Source organism: Pezoporus flaviventris, unplaced genomic scaffold (assembly GCF_033815535.1).
Source record: "Pezoporus flaviventris isolate CSIRO_AGI_PZ_B2104156 unplaced genomic scaffold, CSIRO_AGI_Pfla_v1 ptg000031l, whole genome shotgun sequence".
In the NCBI taxonomy this organism is placed as follows: Eukaryota; Metazoa; Chordata; class Aves; order Psittaciformes; family Psittacidae; genus Pezoporus; species Pezoporus flaviventris.
The window spans coordinates 8,489,961-8,509,219 of NW_026892579.1; the positions used below are offsets into that span (position 1 = coordinate 8,489,961).

General features: G+C 44.2%; 1 protein-coding gene across 1 annotated transcript; it reads left to right on the forward strand.

The window, feature by feature from the left end:
* The first annotated feature begins 780 nt into the window (after positions 1-780).
* On the forward strand, positions 781-9,726 carry OSTM1 (osteoclastogenesis associated transmembrane protein 1). Its single transcript, XM_061460204.1, has 6 exons — positions 781-1,095; positions 4,166-4,280; positions 5,740-5,837; positions 7,088-7,252; positions 8,046-8,211; positions 8,519-9,726. Exons 1-6 carry the CDS (start codon positions 781-783, stop codon positions 8,572-8,574), a joined length of 915 nt encoding a protein of 304 aa, XP_061316188.1. The 3' UTR covers positions 8,575-9,726.
* The last annotated feature ends 9,533 nt before the right edge of the window (positions 9,727-19,259 follow it).

Genomic DNA, 19,259 nt, shown 5'->3' on the forward strand with positions numbered 1-19,259 from the left:
ATTTTCCTTTAGTGTCTGTGGTTTTATCCAGAAGTGGCCATGCGAAAGTTTGGGGCCAAGTACCAACAAAGGTGTTCAGTGTGAGGTAAAACATTGGAAACATTTTGTCTGCAGAAAGATGTTTTGTTCGTCCCTCATCAACTCTTTCTTTGGTTTGGGACTTTTTTTCTAATTGTCGCTGTATTTTCACCGTATTTTAAAGTCACTTCGCATACAACAGATACTTTTAAATCCCCTTTTCATAGAATCATAGAATGGTTTGGGTTGGAAGGGACTTTAAAGCTCAACCAGTTCCAACCCCCCTGCCATGGTCAGGGACACCTTCCACTAGACCAGGTTGCTCCTGGCCCCCATCCAACCTGTCCTTAAACAGTGCTAGGGATGGGGCAGCCTGTTCCAGCGTCTCACCACCCTCACAGTGAAGAATTTCTTCCATCTAACTTAAATCTATTCTCTTTCAGTTTAAAGCCATTACGCCTTGCGAGAGCGGAGCGGAGGGGCAGGATCGCAGCCCGCGACCTGCTAGCCACGCTTGTTTTGGTGCAGCGCAGGACACGGCTGGGTGCCTGCGCTACGAGTGCACGCTGCCGGGTGACGCCGACCTCGCTCCGCACAGAGCACTGCGGGACCCCGGTACGCCCCCAACAGCACCAGGTACACGCTGCTGCAGCCCCGCCCCTTGCCCCGCCCCTCCCCGCCGCAGCAAATGAGCCGCGGCGATAAGCGGCAGGGGCGGGATGCTTCTTGGTGCGGCACTTCCGGTTCCTCGGCGCGGCTGCTATGGCGCCGCTGCCCTGGTCGGTGCTGCTGCCCGCCCTGGCTCTCGGCCTCGCGGCCGCCGTGGGGTCGCGCCGGCTTCCGGCGCTGGACGAGGCGGAGGAGCTGGCGGAGGAGCTGTGGGGGGCGGGGCTGCCCGGAGACCTGCCCGAGCTGGAGCCCGAGTGCCGCCAGCTCCTCGCCGACTTCGCGGAGGGCAGCGCGGCGCTGACGGGCTGCCTGGGCCGCAGCGCTCGCCCGGTGCGGCTGTGCCAGGCCTGCCACCCCTACTACCGGCACCTCCTCGCACAGTACGGCAACATCGCCCGTGCCGTTGGGGTGCGTCCAGGGGCCCGGGCGGGTGAGGGGGCTGCCAGGCTGCTCTGGGCTGGAGGGGGGCAGCGTGCGGCTGTTCCTGCTGCACTGGGGCCGGGCTGGGGGCCTGGGCAGCCTCTTTGAGGCTTCCAGGCAGGTAAGTCCCGTGCCAGCGCGCCGCTGGGCCCTACGCAAATGGCTGTGAGTCCCCGGCAAGGCAAGCGGGCGGGCGGGCCCCCTGCCGAGGCGCCGCTGCTTCGATGCCCCTGCGGCCTGTTAACGGGTATCTCTCCCGGCTGCGTGCTGGGGTAAGGAGGGGTGGCGTGTGTCAGGCCGGGCCTGGTGCGGTTGGTGGTGTGACCTTTGACACGCCGAGAGCAGGGCACCCGTGTTCTGAGTAAGCGGATCTCCAGCCTGCAAAGCTTAATTCCTAGCCTGTGAACTCCAACAGGTGTGTAAGGCAGTTCAGCAGGGGCTGGGGGTGTTTGGAAAGCACTGCTGTCAGTGACAGCAGGCCTCTGCTGCCTGAACTGGATCCAGTCAAAGCATGGTCTGAGCCACCAGCCTGTGGCATGGTCTGGGGCAAGTTGCTCCACCTGCAGAAAAAAGGCTCTGTAAGTGGAAAAACTTGAGTTGTTCTTGCTGATGTAGCAGTGGCTAAAGCAGCACTCTGGCTCACTGGTTATATATAGCACCAGTGAGGAACACTGCCAGAGCTCAGTTGCGTGGCACTTGGAAAATTGATGGTCCTGAAGCTGTGGCCAGTGATGCACATCATCCTTGGGGGGCTGCGTCACAGTGATTTTGCCTCCAAAGCTGACGGGAGTGTCTTGGCAGCAAACTAGGAAGTCTTGTGTGCTGGCTGGAGTCTGTGGATCCCACCAGTGGGAAACCTTGGCTGAAGCTGGGTCTTCTGTTTACATTCTTCACACTCTTGATCATCAGACCAAAGAACCTTTGTCTGTTCTGTGATGATGGCTAGAAGGGGGTAGCCTGGTAAGAGGACAAGCAGAGAGCAAGTTTATAGTTCCCTGGATTATGCTTCCAGTCTTGGGATTTCTGAATCTGTATTTAGAATCGCTACTGACAAGAAAAATTTGTTGCCCTTTAAATCCAGGTAAACTCTGGAGCTGCAGCGTCCTGCTGCAGGCCATTTCGTAGCTCAGTTACCTGGCGTGTGAAGAAGTGTCATTCTGGTTTTGATGTGTTGTCTGCTCATTTCCCTACACCACTTCAGTGCTTGTATTGGGAAAGCGCATGGATGTTCGTTTGATAATTGTGCTCTCCAGGGCAGACATCTTGCCAGTGCTCTCTTCTTTTAGTTTGTAGACCTGTAGTTGTTTTATTTGTTTCTAATAAGGAAGCTGCTTCATATCAGTGACTAAGTAATGGCAAAGTGAGAAACTGAGTATGTAATTCCCTTGGGTATTTTCAGAGTGATGTTTTGGCTAGGATTAGGTTGCCAAACATATTCCAGTGCTTGCAGTACTTACGAACTCATTACAGCTGCTGTTCTTGAGTAGTGGCAGCCTGGGAGGACTGGTCCCCTGTGTGGTCTGGAAGGCACATCTGTATTAAAGAGTATTTGGCTTTCCTTCTGTGTGTGGTTTTAAGTAACCAAGTAAATAAAGGAAGTGAGCTCTTGCAGCCTCAGTCCACCATCACAAGTAATCAGATATCTGATGGTTTTATCTTTGCCATCCTACAGTGGGTATAGTGCAGCATGAAAGTAGCAGCCAGGTTAAGTTTGGACATCCCTGAAATGTAAAATCCTCCTCAGTCAGCTAATTAAAGAAATAAATAAGCCACATGTATTTAAGTCATGATACAGGCCTACTTGTTCCAGTTTTGGATTTAAAGTGCTGTTTCCCCACTCATGAGTCCATCTGGTGAGGAAGTTTCACAGTTAAGGGTCTTTATGAAGCAACTGGAGAGTTTTTCCACATGAACAACTTTCTTGCATGGTTGTGTGTAAGTTGGTAGAAATGAAAGTGGGTGAATGTCAGAGTTAGCAGATGTGGTGATAGTCTAGTTCTGCAGCTGAGTCTCAAGGCAAACTTCCTGCTTAAAAAATAAGCCTATTTTAACAAAGGGAGGCAGAAACTGAATCTTAAAGCTCTGTAAACAGGAACGTCTCTCCCATTAAAGAGATTATTTTCTTCTGTGTCCCACGTCACTTATCAAAGAGGCTTTTGACAGCTTTGGCAATTTTGAGAAGTGCTTAAGTCAACTTAGCAGCCAGAAACCAGGAGCTAGAGCACAGGAGTCAGCTGACTGGAGGTCATGGCTTTGTATTGGTGATTTGAAGGAGAAAATAAAGCTTTGAGGGAGAAAAACCTTGTTGTGAATTTTGATAGGAATACTTTCTGTTTGTTCTGTAACTGCTTTTATAGTCGCTCTGTGTTTTATGAGCTTGGTCCAGAGAATAAGTTGCTGTAAGAGTTGTGCCAGTGCCTGCTTTGAAGTTGGGGCCGGGGAGTGTTGGGTGGCTGGTTAAGACAGATGAGCTGGTACCTGTTTTCTTGGGAGGGCAAGCGCCCAGCCTGGCTACAGGCTGGGGGGTGCCGCCACAGAACACTGTGCTCCTAGTATTGCTGCACTGGGAGGAAGTTTGCTGCTGATACAGCACAGTGGTACAGGGGTTTCACAGGTTGTTTTCTGCTGTTTGGGTTTGCTTTATTTTGAGGCCAGTCCCTTGGTTCAGCTTCTTCAAATGTTTCTTCAGTCCAATAAGAACACCACCATCTTTCTCTCTGACTGCATGTGCCTTGGGTGGGCTTCTGAGTCAGCAACCCAGAAGTGGATGGGTATGAACTACCTGGCATAAGAGGACCTGCCTTTGTGCTGGTCTTTTATTTTTTTGACTGACTTGTATACAGTCTTAGTAGATCTTCAGAGACCATGTGCAGTGAGCTATGCTGCTCGTAGCATGAATTGGAAGAACAAGAAACTTTTATTGTTCCGTCAGTTGCTCTGCCTGTTCTAGAAATGTTTGTGATTGTTTTAGCTGTGATTGCCTATAATACATTTCAGAATTTTCTCTTTGTATTGCTAACACCTGACTGCTTTCTCTGTTGTTTCCTTTTTCTTCCAGAATTCTTCTGAGAGCCACAATTGTGCCAAAAGCATCTTGACCTCAGACAGGCTACAAATAGTTGTGACCCTTTCTGACTTCTTCAATGAAACCTGGGAGGCAGCCAACTGTCCAAGTACGTGACTCCTTCTGTAGCTTTCATGCTACTGTTATGACTTAGTTCCTGAAATTTGTGCTGAGCAAAATTATACGTGCTTGTTTAAATACAGTCAGTAGGTAACACAAAAAGTCTGAACTAAAGCCACTCAAAAGAAGGGTACAGGAGCTTTTTATTCATTAAAGGATACTACCAAAATCCAAGGGCACTGGCCTGTCAGAAAACTTAGTTGTTACATGAAGATTTATTTTATACTATTCTTTCAAAAATTAGTCTTGTTCATTTTCTTTGTGACCTACAGACCTTACCAGAGACTTTTCTTGGCTTCATTGCAGTTTCTTCTCCATCTTCCCCCTTTTTAAAAAGACTTGTATAAGAAACTTTTATTTGTTAGTAAAGTCAGTAACTTTGGGATACTTGTGTTTGTTGAACAGCACCTGGCTCCACAGCCGTGCTTTTGATTTCATTTTATAGGTGGAGTGTGTCCAAGTCTATCCCTGTATCTCCCTGTGCCCATGCTGATGGTGCTGTGTCATGCTTACAGCTAAATTGTGGCTTTTTTGCCATTCCCCTGGTGTGGGAAGTGGGATCCTATGCTGGAAAACAGGGGGAAAAGCACTATGGAGTTGAGTGTTAAAGATGCTGTGTTTGCTGCAAATTCCTTTGAGAGCCCAGAAGAGTTTTTCCTTTGTGAGGGGTGGAAAGGCAGTACAGGAGCAGCATTGTGGGCTGTGCTGTCCTGCTGTGCTTAATCTGTGACCTATGCGCTGCCTGCTTGGTGTCCAGCAGAATGCTTGCCCTCAGTACTGATGGTGCTTCCTTGTTTCAGGAGAATTTTCTAGGATGTTGGCTTGCTCTTGCAGTGCTGTTGCTGAACATTGAAATTCCCAAACTGCTGTTGTTTTCAAGGGTCTGACCAGTTAGAACACCTGAAGTGGGGTGGATGGAAGCAGTAACATGGTAGGGTTGAGCCCATGTCTGGGAGGAAAGCCCTAGAGGTCCCCTCAGAGCTGGTGAAATGGTCAACTCTTTTCTTAAACAACAGTAACCTGCACTCTGGTTTTTACTACTGTGTTCATGGTCTAGCTGTTTCCTGACGCTCTCTGTTTCATCTTCGCTACTGGTGCTTCTGCTTTCACAAAATGGCTGTTACTGTTGCTGGGCAAAGCCAGATTTGCGGGCTAGAAAATAAAAGTAATGTCTTGTTTTATCTTCAAGTCTAAAGATAATTCCGATCCCCTCTTCAGAAAGCTCTTGATGATAGTCTTCATCTTTCACTTAATCAAGGCCAATTAATTCTGAAATATGTTCTCGATGAAGAGTTAGGTCAGCGGGTCTGAGACATCAGTGGCAGGCAGATAAGAAAACCACAGTGTTGACTAGAGCTCTTTTTTTGCAGGAGTGGAGTATCTGAGGCTTGTTGGCTATGGAATGTTAGAAATTAGAATATCCTGATGTTTTTCTTTCTCTTTGACAGATTGTTTAAAGAACAACAGTGAGGGATTATCAAATTCTACTGTAGAATTCCTGGATTTATTCAATAAATCTCTGACATGTTTTGAACATAACCTTCAGGTAATTTATGCTGTGTACTTCAGAGAAGCACTGAATCCTCTAATTGCTAGCAAAATCTTACTTATGCTGAATAAACTGCAGATACAGATTAGGCAAATAAATTGCTGGTGAGTTGAGAATTTTAGGCAGATAAAGCAATGATCTGTTAAACACAGTTATCTACAGATTGAGAGCATCAAATTGATTGTAATTGATATTTACCTTGACTTAATTTTATATGTAATTGCAGTGCTACTTCACATCAGAATTTCTGAATTCACAATAGTTGATAATTATATAGTAAATCCTGGCAAGTCTGCATGCTGTAAGTCTCCTTTCCTATATCTTTGTGGAATTGTTGTCTTCTACCTTAATTAAATCTTTAAATAACCTTTTGATAATATAGACTAGTTCAGAAAGACCAGCTACCTCAAATCGTTGTAACAATTCTTTTGACTAGTAAAATTATGGGTAGTTAAAGTTTGTCCATATTGCAGAGGCAGTATAACTTAGTGAAATAAATGTGGTAATTGTCCTTAAAGAAAATCGCCTAAATAGCCTAAGAAACTGTGCATATTCCATTTTAAACAGAAACTAGCCAAGTTCCAGAGTTGTTCAGTAGTAAAAATGGGAAATGATGTCTGTAGGCTGATCTCTGAGGAAACTGTTGGCGTTTTTTAATCATTAATGATTTCTAGGAAATACGTCTTTTGACTTTGGTCAGGAGCAATGTGGCCTGGCCTGCTGGTCACTTCAAGTGTCTGAACTGGAACTTAACTCAGTGGTTGGTTGGTAGCTGGTACAACCATTACTGGGTTGCAGTATCTGTCCCTGTCAATGTAGCTCAGCAGTTGCAACCTACCAGTTGTTAGGTTTGGGCAAATAAAACCAAAAGACAGTGAAGGAACACAGTAGCTCAGGCTTCAGAGTAACATTCAATTATTAGTAAGTTATTTTTTCTTCCTGAGTACCGGTATTATAAAAATAACCATTTAAATAAAAAAACCTCACTGCTAGTTCAAAGAACAATTTGAGATGCAGAACTTGCAGGAAATGGAACTTGTCCCTACTGAATTAGGGTTGGTCCCTTTTCCTCCTGCTTTCTCATATGAGTTTTCCATCTGGGCCTCTACTCAATCTAGGATGCTATAAATCAGGATTTTGGTTCAAAACTCGAGTCTAGTTTTTAAGTGATGGCTTTTTAAACATCTTTAATTTTTTTTTTAAATAATGTGTTAAAACAGCATTCATACAGAGTTTTGTAACCCTAGGGACAAACCATCCATCTGTCACCAAATAACTACACAGAAGTATGTAAAAACTGCAATGAAACCTACAAGATGTTGAATGACCTGTATAACAACTTGCAAAGGATGAACAGGCAAGGTGGTGAGTCTGGGCACTCCGCACACTTGTGTATTGACGTGGAAGATGCAGTAAGTATTTATTAATACTCGACAGGGAGACCTTGTTGTGGAGGTCTCCATTAGTCCAAGTCATTTGTGCTTGTCTTGCTAGGGATTGCTTTTTCCCTTTACGCTTGGCAGCAGTGCTTTTGACAGGCTCATGCCCTGTCGGGAAAGTTAGCTTGTGGGGCTATCTTGTGGGGCTATCTTGGTCTTGTCCTCAGTCAGTGTGGCAGGAGTGTAACTGAAGCTTCTGGTCACCCAAGTGCATTCCCGTTTGAGTAGCTGCAGTTCCATGTCTTGTTTCTGTGAAGGGGATGGATTTAAAGAAAAATAATCCCTTTATCTTCTGTGAAGCTTTACTGCTATTGTTCTGGCTAGTGTAATAATTGATTCCTTATTACAGCAGCTGTTTCTAGGGGTCCTTGGCGTTGGCGACATGTTTGGAAACAGCTTTGTTATATTGTGGGGTTTTAAGTGGTTTGGGCAAAAGGAGCGCTGTTGAAAGCGTGGGATTAGCCCTGTCCCTGTAATCTGTTAGTGAGTTCTCTGGGAAACGGGCATGTGTGATGTCTGTAGTGTTTCTGAGTACAGTCTGTTTTTGAGGCTTTTAAAAGTTTTGATGTGAAATTTTGGCTCATTTTAATTGTCTGTTTCTACATTTCTGGGGATTTGCTTGCTTTTGGGGGGAGGTCTGTTAAAGTGTTGTTTTCTGAGATAATACTTGAACACTTGAATGTCTTGAGACCTGAATGTTTGCCACGCTGCACAGCAGAAGTGCATGTGCTTGCTTTCATGGCTTGCTTATGTTTTTTTCTTTTAGATGAATATCACTCGGAAGCTTTGGAGTAGGACTTTCAACTGTTCTGTTCCCTGCAGTGATACAGTCCCAGTGATTGCAGTTTCATCCTTTATTCTCTTCCTACCTATTGTTTTTTATCTTAGTAGCTTCCTTCACTCAAAGCAGAAGAAGCGGATACTCATTTTGCGTAAGTGATGGTGCTGGCATTTCACTATGAGAGCTGGGTGGTGCCAGGGACTCGCTTGGCTCTTGTGGGAGTGGGGGCCCAGCCAGATCTGCCTGCAGCTGTGCTGACGGCGCTAATAGCAACTATTAGTCTGCTGCTGTCCCCTGAAGAAGGGTAGTAAAGAGCTATAGCCATATCTTTTCATTAAAGTTTCTGGACGTGAACAGAAAGCTGTTTGCAAGTCTGTGTCGGATAAATAGAGGGAGTGGAGAGACTAGTTTTGTGGAATTCTTTGTGTTTAATTTTCATATAATTTTTCCCTTTCTAGCCAAGCGCATCCAGTCAAATGCCAGTCTTGTGAACATCCAAGAAAAATACAGCTGAGCTGCGAAACAAAACCTGAGAACTGCTGCTGGTATACAGTGGGTACAATTGTGTTGGAATGAGGCCGGCACAAAAGAGGAGTTAATTATGGTTTAGTGTAATGATACAGAGCAACACAAGTTAAACAAAATGCTGTCTGACTTCTAAGCGAGCATATTAACAAACATGACAAGGCAGGGCTGTGTGACACTGTATGGACTCTGGTTTTGAAAAATCTGTGGATTTTTTCCGTTCAGTCTTGAGTTGAAGCTGGTGTTTTTCTGTTTCTAAGCTTTTGTACTTCTCATCAATAGAGTAGCTACACTTCTCTTGCATAGTCTTTTTTCATATTTATCTTATTTGCTTCCCAGAAACCTAAGATGCAGAATCTTTTTGAGGTGATTTTTGTAGACAGACAAAACTTGAAATAATATTTGATGTTCCTGCTTGAAACATTAGGTTTAATTCTCCATAATACTCAGTCTTGCCAGTCTTGGGATGGACAGGAAATCTTTAAAAAACATTCCCATCTTTCCTATACTCCTCTCAAGTCATGTTGCTGGTATCAGTTAAAAAAAAGGCAAAAAGGCATGAAATATGCAGAGAAAGTGATGGGATAGAATGTCTAAAACCAGCAACAAAAGCAACAGAACTGCCAGTGCTGGACTAGAATAGTTAATCATCAATGACTACAGTATTCGGTTATCTCTGAAACAGACGGCATATTTAGTCATTTGCACACTTCAACCACTAAAATCATTGCTTTCCATATGTTACGTTTTCAGAGGCTTATTTTAGATGCCTGTTCGGGTAACCAAAAGCTTCACTCCTTGTCTCTTTATTGTGTCATTTCCTTTCCTTTTTAATTATGAAGAGATTTTTTTTCTGGTTTTTTTTTTGTTGTTTATGTAGAGAAGTGAGGTAAAGTCAAGTCACTGGAGATGCTGAATTTCTTGGTCTAGAGCTTGCTATGGCTTAATACTGAGGTGTGTTTACAGGAGCTTTATAGGGGGAAAAGCTTCTTTTTCTGGGGAAAAGCTTCCTTTTCTAGATAATACGTATTTAGTGGTAAATGAACCAGGGGGTTCTTTAACTTAAAAACTGTCCTGAAGGACAATGAAGGTACTGTGTTGGGAATTGAATTTTCCAGGAATAGTTCTTACAAGAAAACAAGGCCTGTGGAATAGATGAATGTAAACAAATTCAAGCTTGCAGGATTCCAAAGCTGATGGAGGAATCAGTACAATTAACTGATTGGGCAATAAGCACTGGGTAGTGCTGCTGACAGGCTGTGGGTGCAATTCAGTGGCTGCAGCAGTGCCGATGGTTCAGGCTGGTTATTATAGTACTGATTTGGGAGAGTGGCAGGGTTGAAACGATTTATAGCTGTAGTTGAGGTTAGTGAATGACAGAGTCTTTGCTGCCTTTTTGAAATGGTTCTCTAAACTTGAGATAAAAATGAATGGCTATTACAGCCGAAAGGTTAGATTTCTCTTGGAATCTGCGTGTCTGATGTCTGTCAAAAACCACTATGGAATAGTCTTATGTATTTGACTTGCTTTGGAGCCTACAATGTTAAATTTTATCTTTGCACTAAGGCTCAAATAAATGTATAAAAATATAACAACACTCCTAAAGCTGTTCAAATCATTGGTTTTCTTGTCCTTACTTTTTTGTGTTTTTATGGAGTTAGGACATGCTGACAGCTCTTAAGTCAAGTTGACAGTATGTTTAATATTGAGAAAAATACCGTGTTCGTGCTTGGTCCCACCCACGATTGCCTTTTTGTATTTTATCAGTCAGAAGTGTTTATCTCCCTCTGTTGAACATATGAATTACTAGGTCAGCAGTCAGTTTACAACAATAGCGCAGAACTGTGTTTCTCGTGGTTATTATGTAAAGTTACCTTCTTGCGGCTGGGAGAGGCATGCTGCCTTTAAAAAAAAAAGGATTATTTTTTATATCTATTATTCTTCAACTTTCTGGGACTTATTCAGCTGCCTGCTTTAATAGCATTACATTGATTTGGGACATCATATGATTGAGAACTGGTCAAAGGAATCTTTCATTCGTGCATTTAAAGCCAGTTTGTATGTGCAGCATTTCAGAATGACTGCTTTTATACTGTAAGCAGTGGCTTTTTGAGCACATTCATGTTAAGTAGGTCTGAAAGTCATTACTTTTGGATATGGTGGTTAAGCACTTTAAAAAAAAAAAAGAAAAGAAAAAATTAAAAAAATCAGCTTTTCTTATTTTGCTGGCTGCGGAGCCGAACGGAAATACTCGTGTGGCTTTGGTTGGTCTTTACTTTTAAAGCAACAGTAAAGTTTACACTTGAGATTTTTAATATTATGTCTACTATCTTCTCCTCTTTTTTTTTCTTCAAACTTTTGTACTACTGGCTTTCTTTACACAGTGTTATATTAGTAGGATATTTCATATATAAATTGCTTGAATTCTCTTTATACACTCTTTCCTAAAGAAATGTGGAAGAACACAGACTGTGTTGAAGGAGAGTTAGAATTCTTTTTGCTGCTAGTCTTTCATCTTGGTTTATTTTTTGCCTTTTTGGTATTACATGTACTAAATAGGATGGACTTTGAAATCCTGGTTGTTTGTATCTTTTTGTGCAAATAAAGATTTCTTACTGTGCGGTAGCACTTTGATTCGTATTTATACTTCCTAGGAATCCTCTAAACATGGAAAGTCGGCTCTAATAAAGATTGTCAATAAACTGTGAACAGTGTGGTTACTTAATTGCTTCATTTCTAGTCGTTCTATATTCCTGCTGTTCTGGGTCTGTGTTCAGATGCACCTGCTTATTATTCCTCATTATGCCATTTGCAGGAAAACTGCATCAGAAAGATGTTTTCAGAGTAGTGCTGTGCTGAATTATGGAACAAATGAACTGCAACTGCTGAGAAAGGCTGAAGTTTCAGCTCACTCAGAGCTTACTGAAGCATATTGAAAGGCTCCTGGTAGTTGCAATGGAGTTTCTGGGGTGTGTGTGTGTGTGTGTGTGTGAGAGTAAGGCTAGTGGAGATAACTTGCTTTCTCTGTGGGCAGGATTTCAGTTGCCTGCATTGTCAGCTTCATCAGGCATAGTGTTGGATTGCTGTTGAGCTGAAAGATTGCCTTAAAAATGGCAGTGCAATGCCTCACTATGGAGAGAGCTGGGTGTCTCACCTGATGGTAGCAGCCTCATGCACTAGTGGTAGGATGTGCATATCTCGAAGGGAAACTTCAATCTCAGTGCATCAGTTGCAAGGGGCTTCCAGGAAGGTTGGGGAAGTTGTAATGACAGTGTGTGAGGTGCGGCTTAATCTGGAAAAGCAGGAATGGTTCTGGTTGCCTGTATGCTTGGGAGAAGGACTTGAAAGGGGGTAAGCGCAGGAGAAGGGCAAGTGGGAAGTGTGGGGGATTTACCCAGTGAGTAGAGCAGAGGCTCAGAGCATAACTGAGGGTGGAAATGTGTTGGTCTTTTTTTTTAAGCACACTTGAGCAATGTGTTCTAGAGGAGGAGGCAGCTGTTGTAGTTCATGGTTGAAAGATGCTGAGAAAAGAGGGTACAAATAGGGCCTTGATTGCAGCTGGGCTGGAAAGGGGGAAAACTGGCTCATTGGTTGAGGTGAGATTGGGGATTTGTAGCAGGGAGATGGAGCAGCTGAGCGCAGGTACTGCACTGGTCTGTGACAGGACATGCGGGTGGGCTGCCTGTGCAGGTTGGGAATGGGAACAAGTAGTAGGATGGCAACAGGGACTTGCTTCTGAGTTACTTAAAAGCAACTGCTTTCTTCTGGGAGGATACCAGAGTTGTGTAATGCTGTTGAAGTGGATGGTTTTGAAGTAATCCTGCTTCAAAGGCTCTCCATAAAGCTCTTGTTCTTTTTCAAGCTGAGGACTCCAGTTCAGCATTAAGCAGGGGACTTTTTCTTTAAGACAAACAAAACCCAGTTCTTTTTTTATAATGGTTGCTTTTGGGGTTTTTTGTTTTTGTTTCCCCCCCCCCCCCCCCCTTTATAAATGTCTGCTGCAATCACAAGACGACTTGAGTGTTCTAGTATTTTGTTTCTGATGCTTACTGTCCAGCTAATTGAGTACCATCAAATCTTCTTGCATTTCTGCTAATTTATAGATGAGTTTTCATGTGCTGAATATGGAGTTTCTCTGTAATGATGAGCTCTGTGATTAGCAGAGTCACTGCACTCCTAATCAGAGTATGGGTAACTTACCAATATTTGTTCATATTTTGTTGTGAATTTTCCCTCTCGCGCTGGCTGGTGTAAGCATTTTCAGCCTCATCTTTGTGCAGGATGCGCCTTTTGTATTTTTTGCCAGTGTAAAAAGTTACATATTGAAAGCATGGAGCCTATACATGCTGAAACTTCTGTGAAGCGTTGCTTCTTGCATCATTCTGATCAGTGTCCGCTGCTACTCGCTGGAGTCAGCCAGGGTGATGTATGTGGAACTAGTACTCTTGTGTTTGTTGTGCTGAGAGTTGAAATGCGGTGTCTAGCTTGGAGATCATGATCTAATCTAAGGCATCCTCCCCTGTGAGCATCAGGGCTTGTGAGCATAAGGCTGGTACCGCCTGTCTGTAGAGGGCCTCATCCACTTGGTCTTCCTGGTTGCATGGCCTCACTATGTCACCTGTCCCTGCCCTCCCTTTAATCCTGACCCATATGCTCTTGGTTGGTTCCTCATTCATCCCCAGGCAGAGCTCCATGCACTCCAGCTGGTTGTTGACACAGAGGATGGCATCCAGCCTTTGTCCCCCCTGCCTGTCCTTTCTGAGGAGCCTGTATCCTTTGACATACATGGACGCAGACAAATTGCTGATGCTGAGGGGAGGCCATTTGGCACTGGGGAGCACTTTGCTCTTTCACCTCAGCCTTAACAGTGTTTCTTCCCCTTCTGCCAGCCCTACTTCAAGTCTCTGCTCAATCAGGGTTGTCTCCAAAACTGAATCAAGTTGTTCCTACTAATTTCTGATCTGTGTCAAGGATAGTGCTAGGGAACTGGCAGTGTGGGGAAGTAATATGGGAATACTCCATAGTATAGCTTTGGGAGGAGCCTGCTGCTTGAAGTGTGAGCTAGGTTTAGGCTTTTTCCCTTCTGTACAGCATCTTTGCAAATGGGATTGGGCAGGGATGCTGTTGCAGTGTTTTGCAATGTTGGAGATGCAAAGTTCCATCAAGTAAACCGCTAATTAGTTTTTAAAAGTAACTTCAGCTGTGATGGACATAAGTTAAATGAACTCTGAAGTCTTCCCCTATTCCCATCGGACGTGAAAATATTTGAAAGCTCTTTCAAATATTTAATAAAAGAGGGATACTGGCTCATAGCTCGGTTGAAGTTTTAACTTCTAATACCAAAAGTTCCCCTTTGGTGCCAGCACAGTAAGTATCATGGATTGCTGCAATTAAACCAGTGCCTTAAGTTATTCATAATACTCTTTCTGGGCAGCATTCCCACCTGCTTAATCTGTGCCCTACAAGCGTTTATTAGAACTGACTGTAGAAAACCGCCAAGCTAAATCAGACACTAGAAGGAAATAAATAAAAAAATCAATGTGATGCCCTTAAACTGGTTTAATATGTCTTTCCTCTTCAATAATCCTACACATTACTGATTTATTTGCTGTAATGAACATGCCATTCAACTGAAACAAGATTAGCTGCTTAAACCGCAGCATTAACCACGGAGCAACTTTAATGCTGCTTTATGTTTCATTGTAATGCTCAGCACTTACTGGTGTCTCTTTCTCTGCTCTGCAATAAAGAGTTTGTGTGAGGATCGCAGAGGGCTCCAGAGTGGTGTTTTGTTAAAGCAGTAAATTTGGGTCGGGGTTGCAATGTGGCACCTCCTTCATCCAAACCTCAGCGGTACTAAATTGGTGAGTAGGATTAATGCATGGAGTTCTATTCCCTGCAGGATTTTTCTGGGGTTAACCATAAAGTAAATGGCTTATGTCAAACTGATCTAGGCTAAGACAGAGAAAACAGCCCCTGGCAATCAGGATATTCTTTTGGATTTCATTCAGAATTTTTATTCCAAGCATTTCAAACAGTAGCAATTTACTGTGCTGCAGGAAAAACAGACTGGAGATGGCACCTTGGTTTTGCAAGGAAGAATCCTAAAACAGACGTGGTAAAGTCTGAAGAATTTTTTTAAGGAGTCTATAGAAGAGGGCAGGGAAATATGAGTGGTACAGGTATTTTATACCTGTCCGGTATAAATGGACAATATAATGTACAATAGGGAGTCTGTTCTATTATATAATATCGGCCATGTCTGAGAAGATTAAGCTCTCCAGCTTCCAGGTAAAACTGTGTGTTCTCTCCCTGCTATAGGGGCAAGCATTGTACTGTTTGCAGTAAGTAAGTTGCACTTACTTTTCTTTGGAAGACTGTGGTGATTTGCCAATATGTGTTTCAGAAGCTTTTTGGGATCTTAAAATCCAACTTGGATGATTAAAACCACAGAAATACGTTTCAAAGTATTGCAGAAGTGTGCGGAGTTGAGAGCAATTACTCAAACAAGTAGAAATGATTAAAAAAATGTCAGAAGTATTGTGCTTGCACTGTGTTGGATGAAGTTTTCAAACAGAGGTTGTGGTTCTGACTCTGGAAAGCACACGTTTCCTCTGGTGAATGCTGCTCTTCTCCATGTGATGAGAACAGAGGATTGAAAGTGATCTGGCAAAGGGAGAGTCAAGGGATTGAAGGCAGCTGGTTCTGGAAGGGGAAGTGCACTCTGGGTATGTGTTAGGAAGAGTAGCCTTACTTTGTGTTGCTCCATTGAAAAAAAACAAATAGCCTGAGGATGCTTTTGGCACATCCGCCTGAAGGCGGAGCGCTGGGATGCAAAGAGAGGTTTGGTGGGCATCGGCAAGTTATTAGTTTGACACCGATATGACATTTAATAGAAAAACAAAATCTTAAGTTGAACAGGATGGAGTGCCCTGAGAGGAGCATGCATGCTGCAAGGGGAAAACAATGTCCTCAGCATTTGGTTTGAAGTTGGTCGGGGGACGAATAGAAACAGCCATGTTATTTGTATGGAACATGCGTGTGGTGTCGGCTTCTTCCCAGTTATCAGGAGCCCCCTCAGCACCGTTTGCTGCTGTTGTCTGACTGCACAGGTCTGAGTGAAGCCTGCATCCAGCTCCTGGGCTCTGGTTGCTCTGCTTTACAGCAGGCAGTGTTCCTAGTGCAGAATATCCTTTTTTGTCTGTTACATAGATAAGCAGTGTATAAGGAGCTGCCATTACTGCAGCCACTCACTTGAGTTACTTTAGGTCTGCTCCCACTATCATATTTTATTTACAGATCAAGTGGTTTGTGTGATCTCTGAAATCACATCAACAGCAGCACTCGGACTGGCCTGTTTGAAGTCCAAGCAAGCATCACAAGAAGGGACAGTGAAAAGGAAGGAATGAGGGAGCAGCAAAACTTAGCAGGAGAAAGCACGATTGACTAGTCCTGGGAAAGCCTCTGCCTTGGCTTGGCCTGGCTTGTATAACGGGGGCTTATACAACACGTAACCCAATCTGACCCTGACCCTGCCAGTGCTCAGGGACTATATTTTTACTAAGATTAAGCTTTTCTTTCTTTTCCTGGAACAATTTCCTTGGCTTTCAGCTTGCCTGTTGGCTGGCATGGCCACAGCAGCCTCGCCTCTTTATTTCTATGATATTCAGCTGGCTGCACTCTGCTTTCCCCACAGCCGTTTCTCACCAGGCAAGGCCACTGGCAGGAGGTTCACCACCCATGAGAAATGGTGTCTGTTCTCTGCTGGTAATAGTGCTGTTGGGGAAGGAAATTAAAATGTGGCACCTGTCAGTTTAGCAAACCAACTGTAAGCTCCCTAAGTAAAATGGGTCTCTCACTGCTTGGAAGGCTACAGGACTTACCAGAGCTTAGTTTACCCAGGAAGCATGGGGCTTTCTGCCTTTGGGATTTTTATTCTTGCAGCAGAATCACTTTAGCACTTGATGTTCTGCAGCACAAACAGACAGTGGCTAAGGATAACAGTAATCATTTGCTTTACATCTCTGAGTCGAGGCTTACACGGACAAATACAGAAGTGGCAGATAAAAATATCTAAGATAGCCCTTTAAATATATATGTATGTATTTCTTTTTCTGCTAAGTGCATCTCCTTGATTTCAGAGCGCATTAGTTCTTAGCTTCTGTACCACGAGTCAGATGATATGTGAAATCTGTATGCACAGAGTGCCGACTGCGCTTGTTTCCAGCGTCTGAAGGGGAAGATGAGCAAAAAGGGGAGGGAAAAAAAGTAGAGGTTGTTAGACCTAAGACTAAGAGAGCCCATGTTACTCACTGGTAGAAAAAACGTGCATGCTGCTGAAAGGGCATGAGAAGAGCATAGATTCCAGTCAGATGTGCCTCTTGTGAAAAATGAGTAATTAAATGGCACTGGTGAATGACCTTGCTTTAATAGGAAAATAACTTAGGGGTCACTTAAAAAGAAATCAAAGCCCCAGGAAAGATGGAGAGAGTACAACTGCCTGCCTGCCTTTTGTTAGTTCTTAGAAGCAAATTTCATTTTTGGGGGCAGCTTTCAAGAGCAGCAGTAAAGCCTGGCACATGTACAATAGCCGTGCTCATAGAAACAAGTGCTGTCCTGGGCTCACAAAGGGGCTGTAGAGGTTAGAAAACATGTGTCAAGTGGTGGGCAAATGAATTCAGCCTCTCCTGACCTTGGGCAAGCCCTCCTGTGCCTGCCAGTTTGAGAGGGACCCACCCGAGATTTGCCCTCCCCCCCGACCGGGAGGGATGCTCCGGGAGGAAGAAAGCCACTGGCTCCCTGCACAGCCCAGCAAAACCATATGAGATGAGCATGGGAGCAGTCAGGCAGGGTCCCAGGCAGCAGAGCAGTCCAGCACTGCTCATCTGCAATGGGGATGCTTTGATATGTTTCTTGTGTTGAAACAGAATCCTGAACACCTGTAGCTTCACAGGGATGAGCTTTGTGGCGATGACTGCATAAAAGCAACGCCAACTGAAGAATATATAAGCTGCTGCCCGTGCCTGCTGTGCCTGTCAGTTCTGGCATGATGGGTAGGACTCATCATTTTCAGTCTATGTTCCCTATGCTGGTAGTGATTTCCTAAACCTTTGCCATTTCTCTCCTGCAGTTGCCCCAGTAGCATGTATGCCCCAAATAACTATTTCCCAAACCATGTGCTTGAACACCTAGAGGATGAGAGGTTTTTAAAATCAATTCATATACTGGAAACCTGAAAAGGATTAATGCAAAGGGGAAACGTTTGATCTCTTTCACCAAATAACCATATCAAAAGCTCTTTTCAACGCCTTTTGTTGAAACATATAAAAGTCACGAACTCCTTGGCTGCTGGCCAGATACATCAGAGCAGATGGGCCCAAGCCTTGCCCAGTGTAAACTAATGTTGCTGCGCTGATCTCCAGGGACATGGACTGACTTTTGCCATGGCTGGGTTCAGCCTCTGGTGATTAACAGGATGTTTGTATGAGCAGTAATGCTGTATGTTCTGCAAAGAAGTGGGATAAATGTATGTGAATGTATTTGAGAAGGAAAGGTAGCTCCTGAAATACAACAGAGATTATCTCCAAGGGAAAGAGACCGACAGACTATCCATCTTCGAGGTGGTTCATAGGAATCCCCCGCTATTTTCTAAAAATCTGGGAATTTTTATTAAAAATCTCGCTTTGCTCCACATACACAATTTTGATTTCCTGGTGTTTGCCAGGGAAGGCTGCTCCCTGGTAAAGGAGAAGTTTCCTTCAGGTCTCGTTATTAAAGCAAAGTTCAAGTATGAGAAACTCTCCCTCTTCTTACCTGAGCTGATGGTTCAAAGAGAAGGGAAGACATTTCCTACTTCAATTTTTCACCCTGTAATTTACTTCAGAGCTTTTCCAGCTAATTTGGAGGGGTACTGAAAGCAGCAAGGGCTGTGGCTCCTTCTCCTGACGCTGCGGCTGTCCTGCACTGTAGTTCTGCCTCCAAACACAGGTGTCTCCAGGACGGACATGGTGAGGGTTTAGTGCTGAAGCTCATGCTGTGGTCCCTGGAGGCCTGGGCAGTCCCCTGTGCAGCAGCCAGAGTTGTGTGTCTGCTTCAGGAGGGCCAAATGGCTCTTTAAACTGCTGCTGACCCCAGTCCAGGGTGAGCATGGGGGCACCTGCATGGCAGCACTCCTCCTTTTTGGGGCCAGCCCTAACCAGGTCCACTTCCAACCATGACAGAAGCTGCTTCTGCTGTGTGACTCTTGGTGCCTGTTGTAAGCATTGGGATGGTGTGTTCTCAACATGGTATTTCAACAAAAAAAGCCCTCAAAGAGGTCAGGCACATTTCTGAGCTTGGCTTCCCAGGAAAAGCAAGCTTATGTGTTTATGGGGTGTGAATGCAGATTACGTCCTCATGGCTTTTGAATCTCTTTGCAAATCTTAATCAAACTGGACTCGGAAACATGCAAAGAGAAATGGGTTCCTACAAGTTTAATGATAATGGCAGCTGAGGAATAGAAAGAAATTACCCCTCAGAAGGGCTGTGACCTCAGAGTTGGTTAGACATGACAAAATCCCACATAATGGAGCCTGCACAAGTCACCACTGCAGGGAAAGCTTCGGTCAGACCTTGACACTTCCTTGGCACCCCACTCAATTGACCGTGGGCACAAATGTGGCTTTGTTAGTCCCA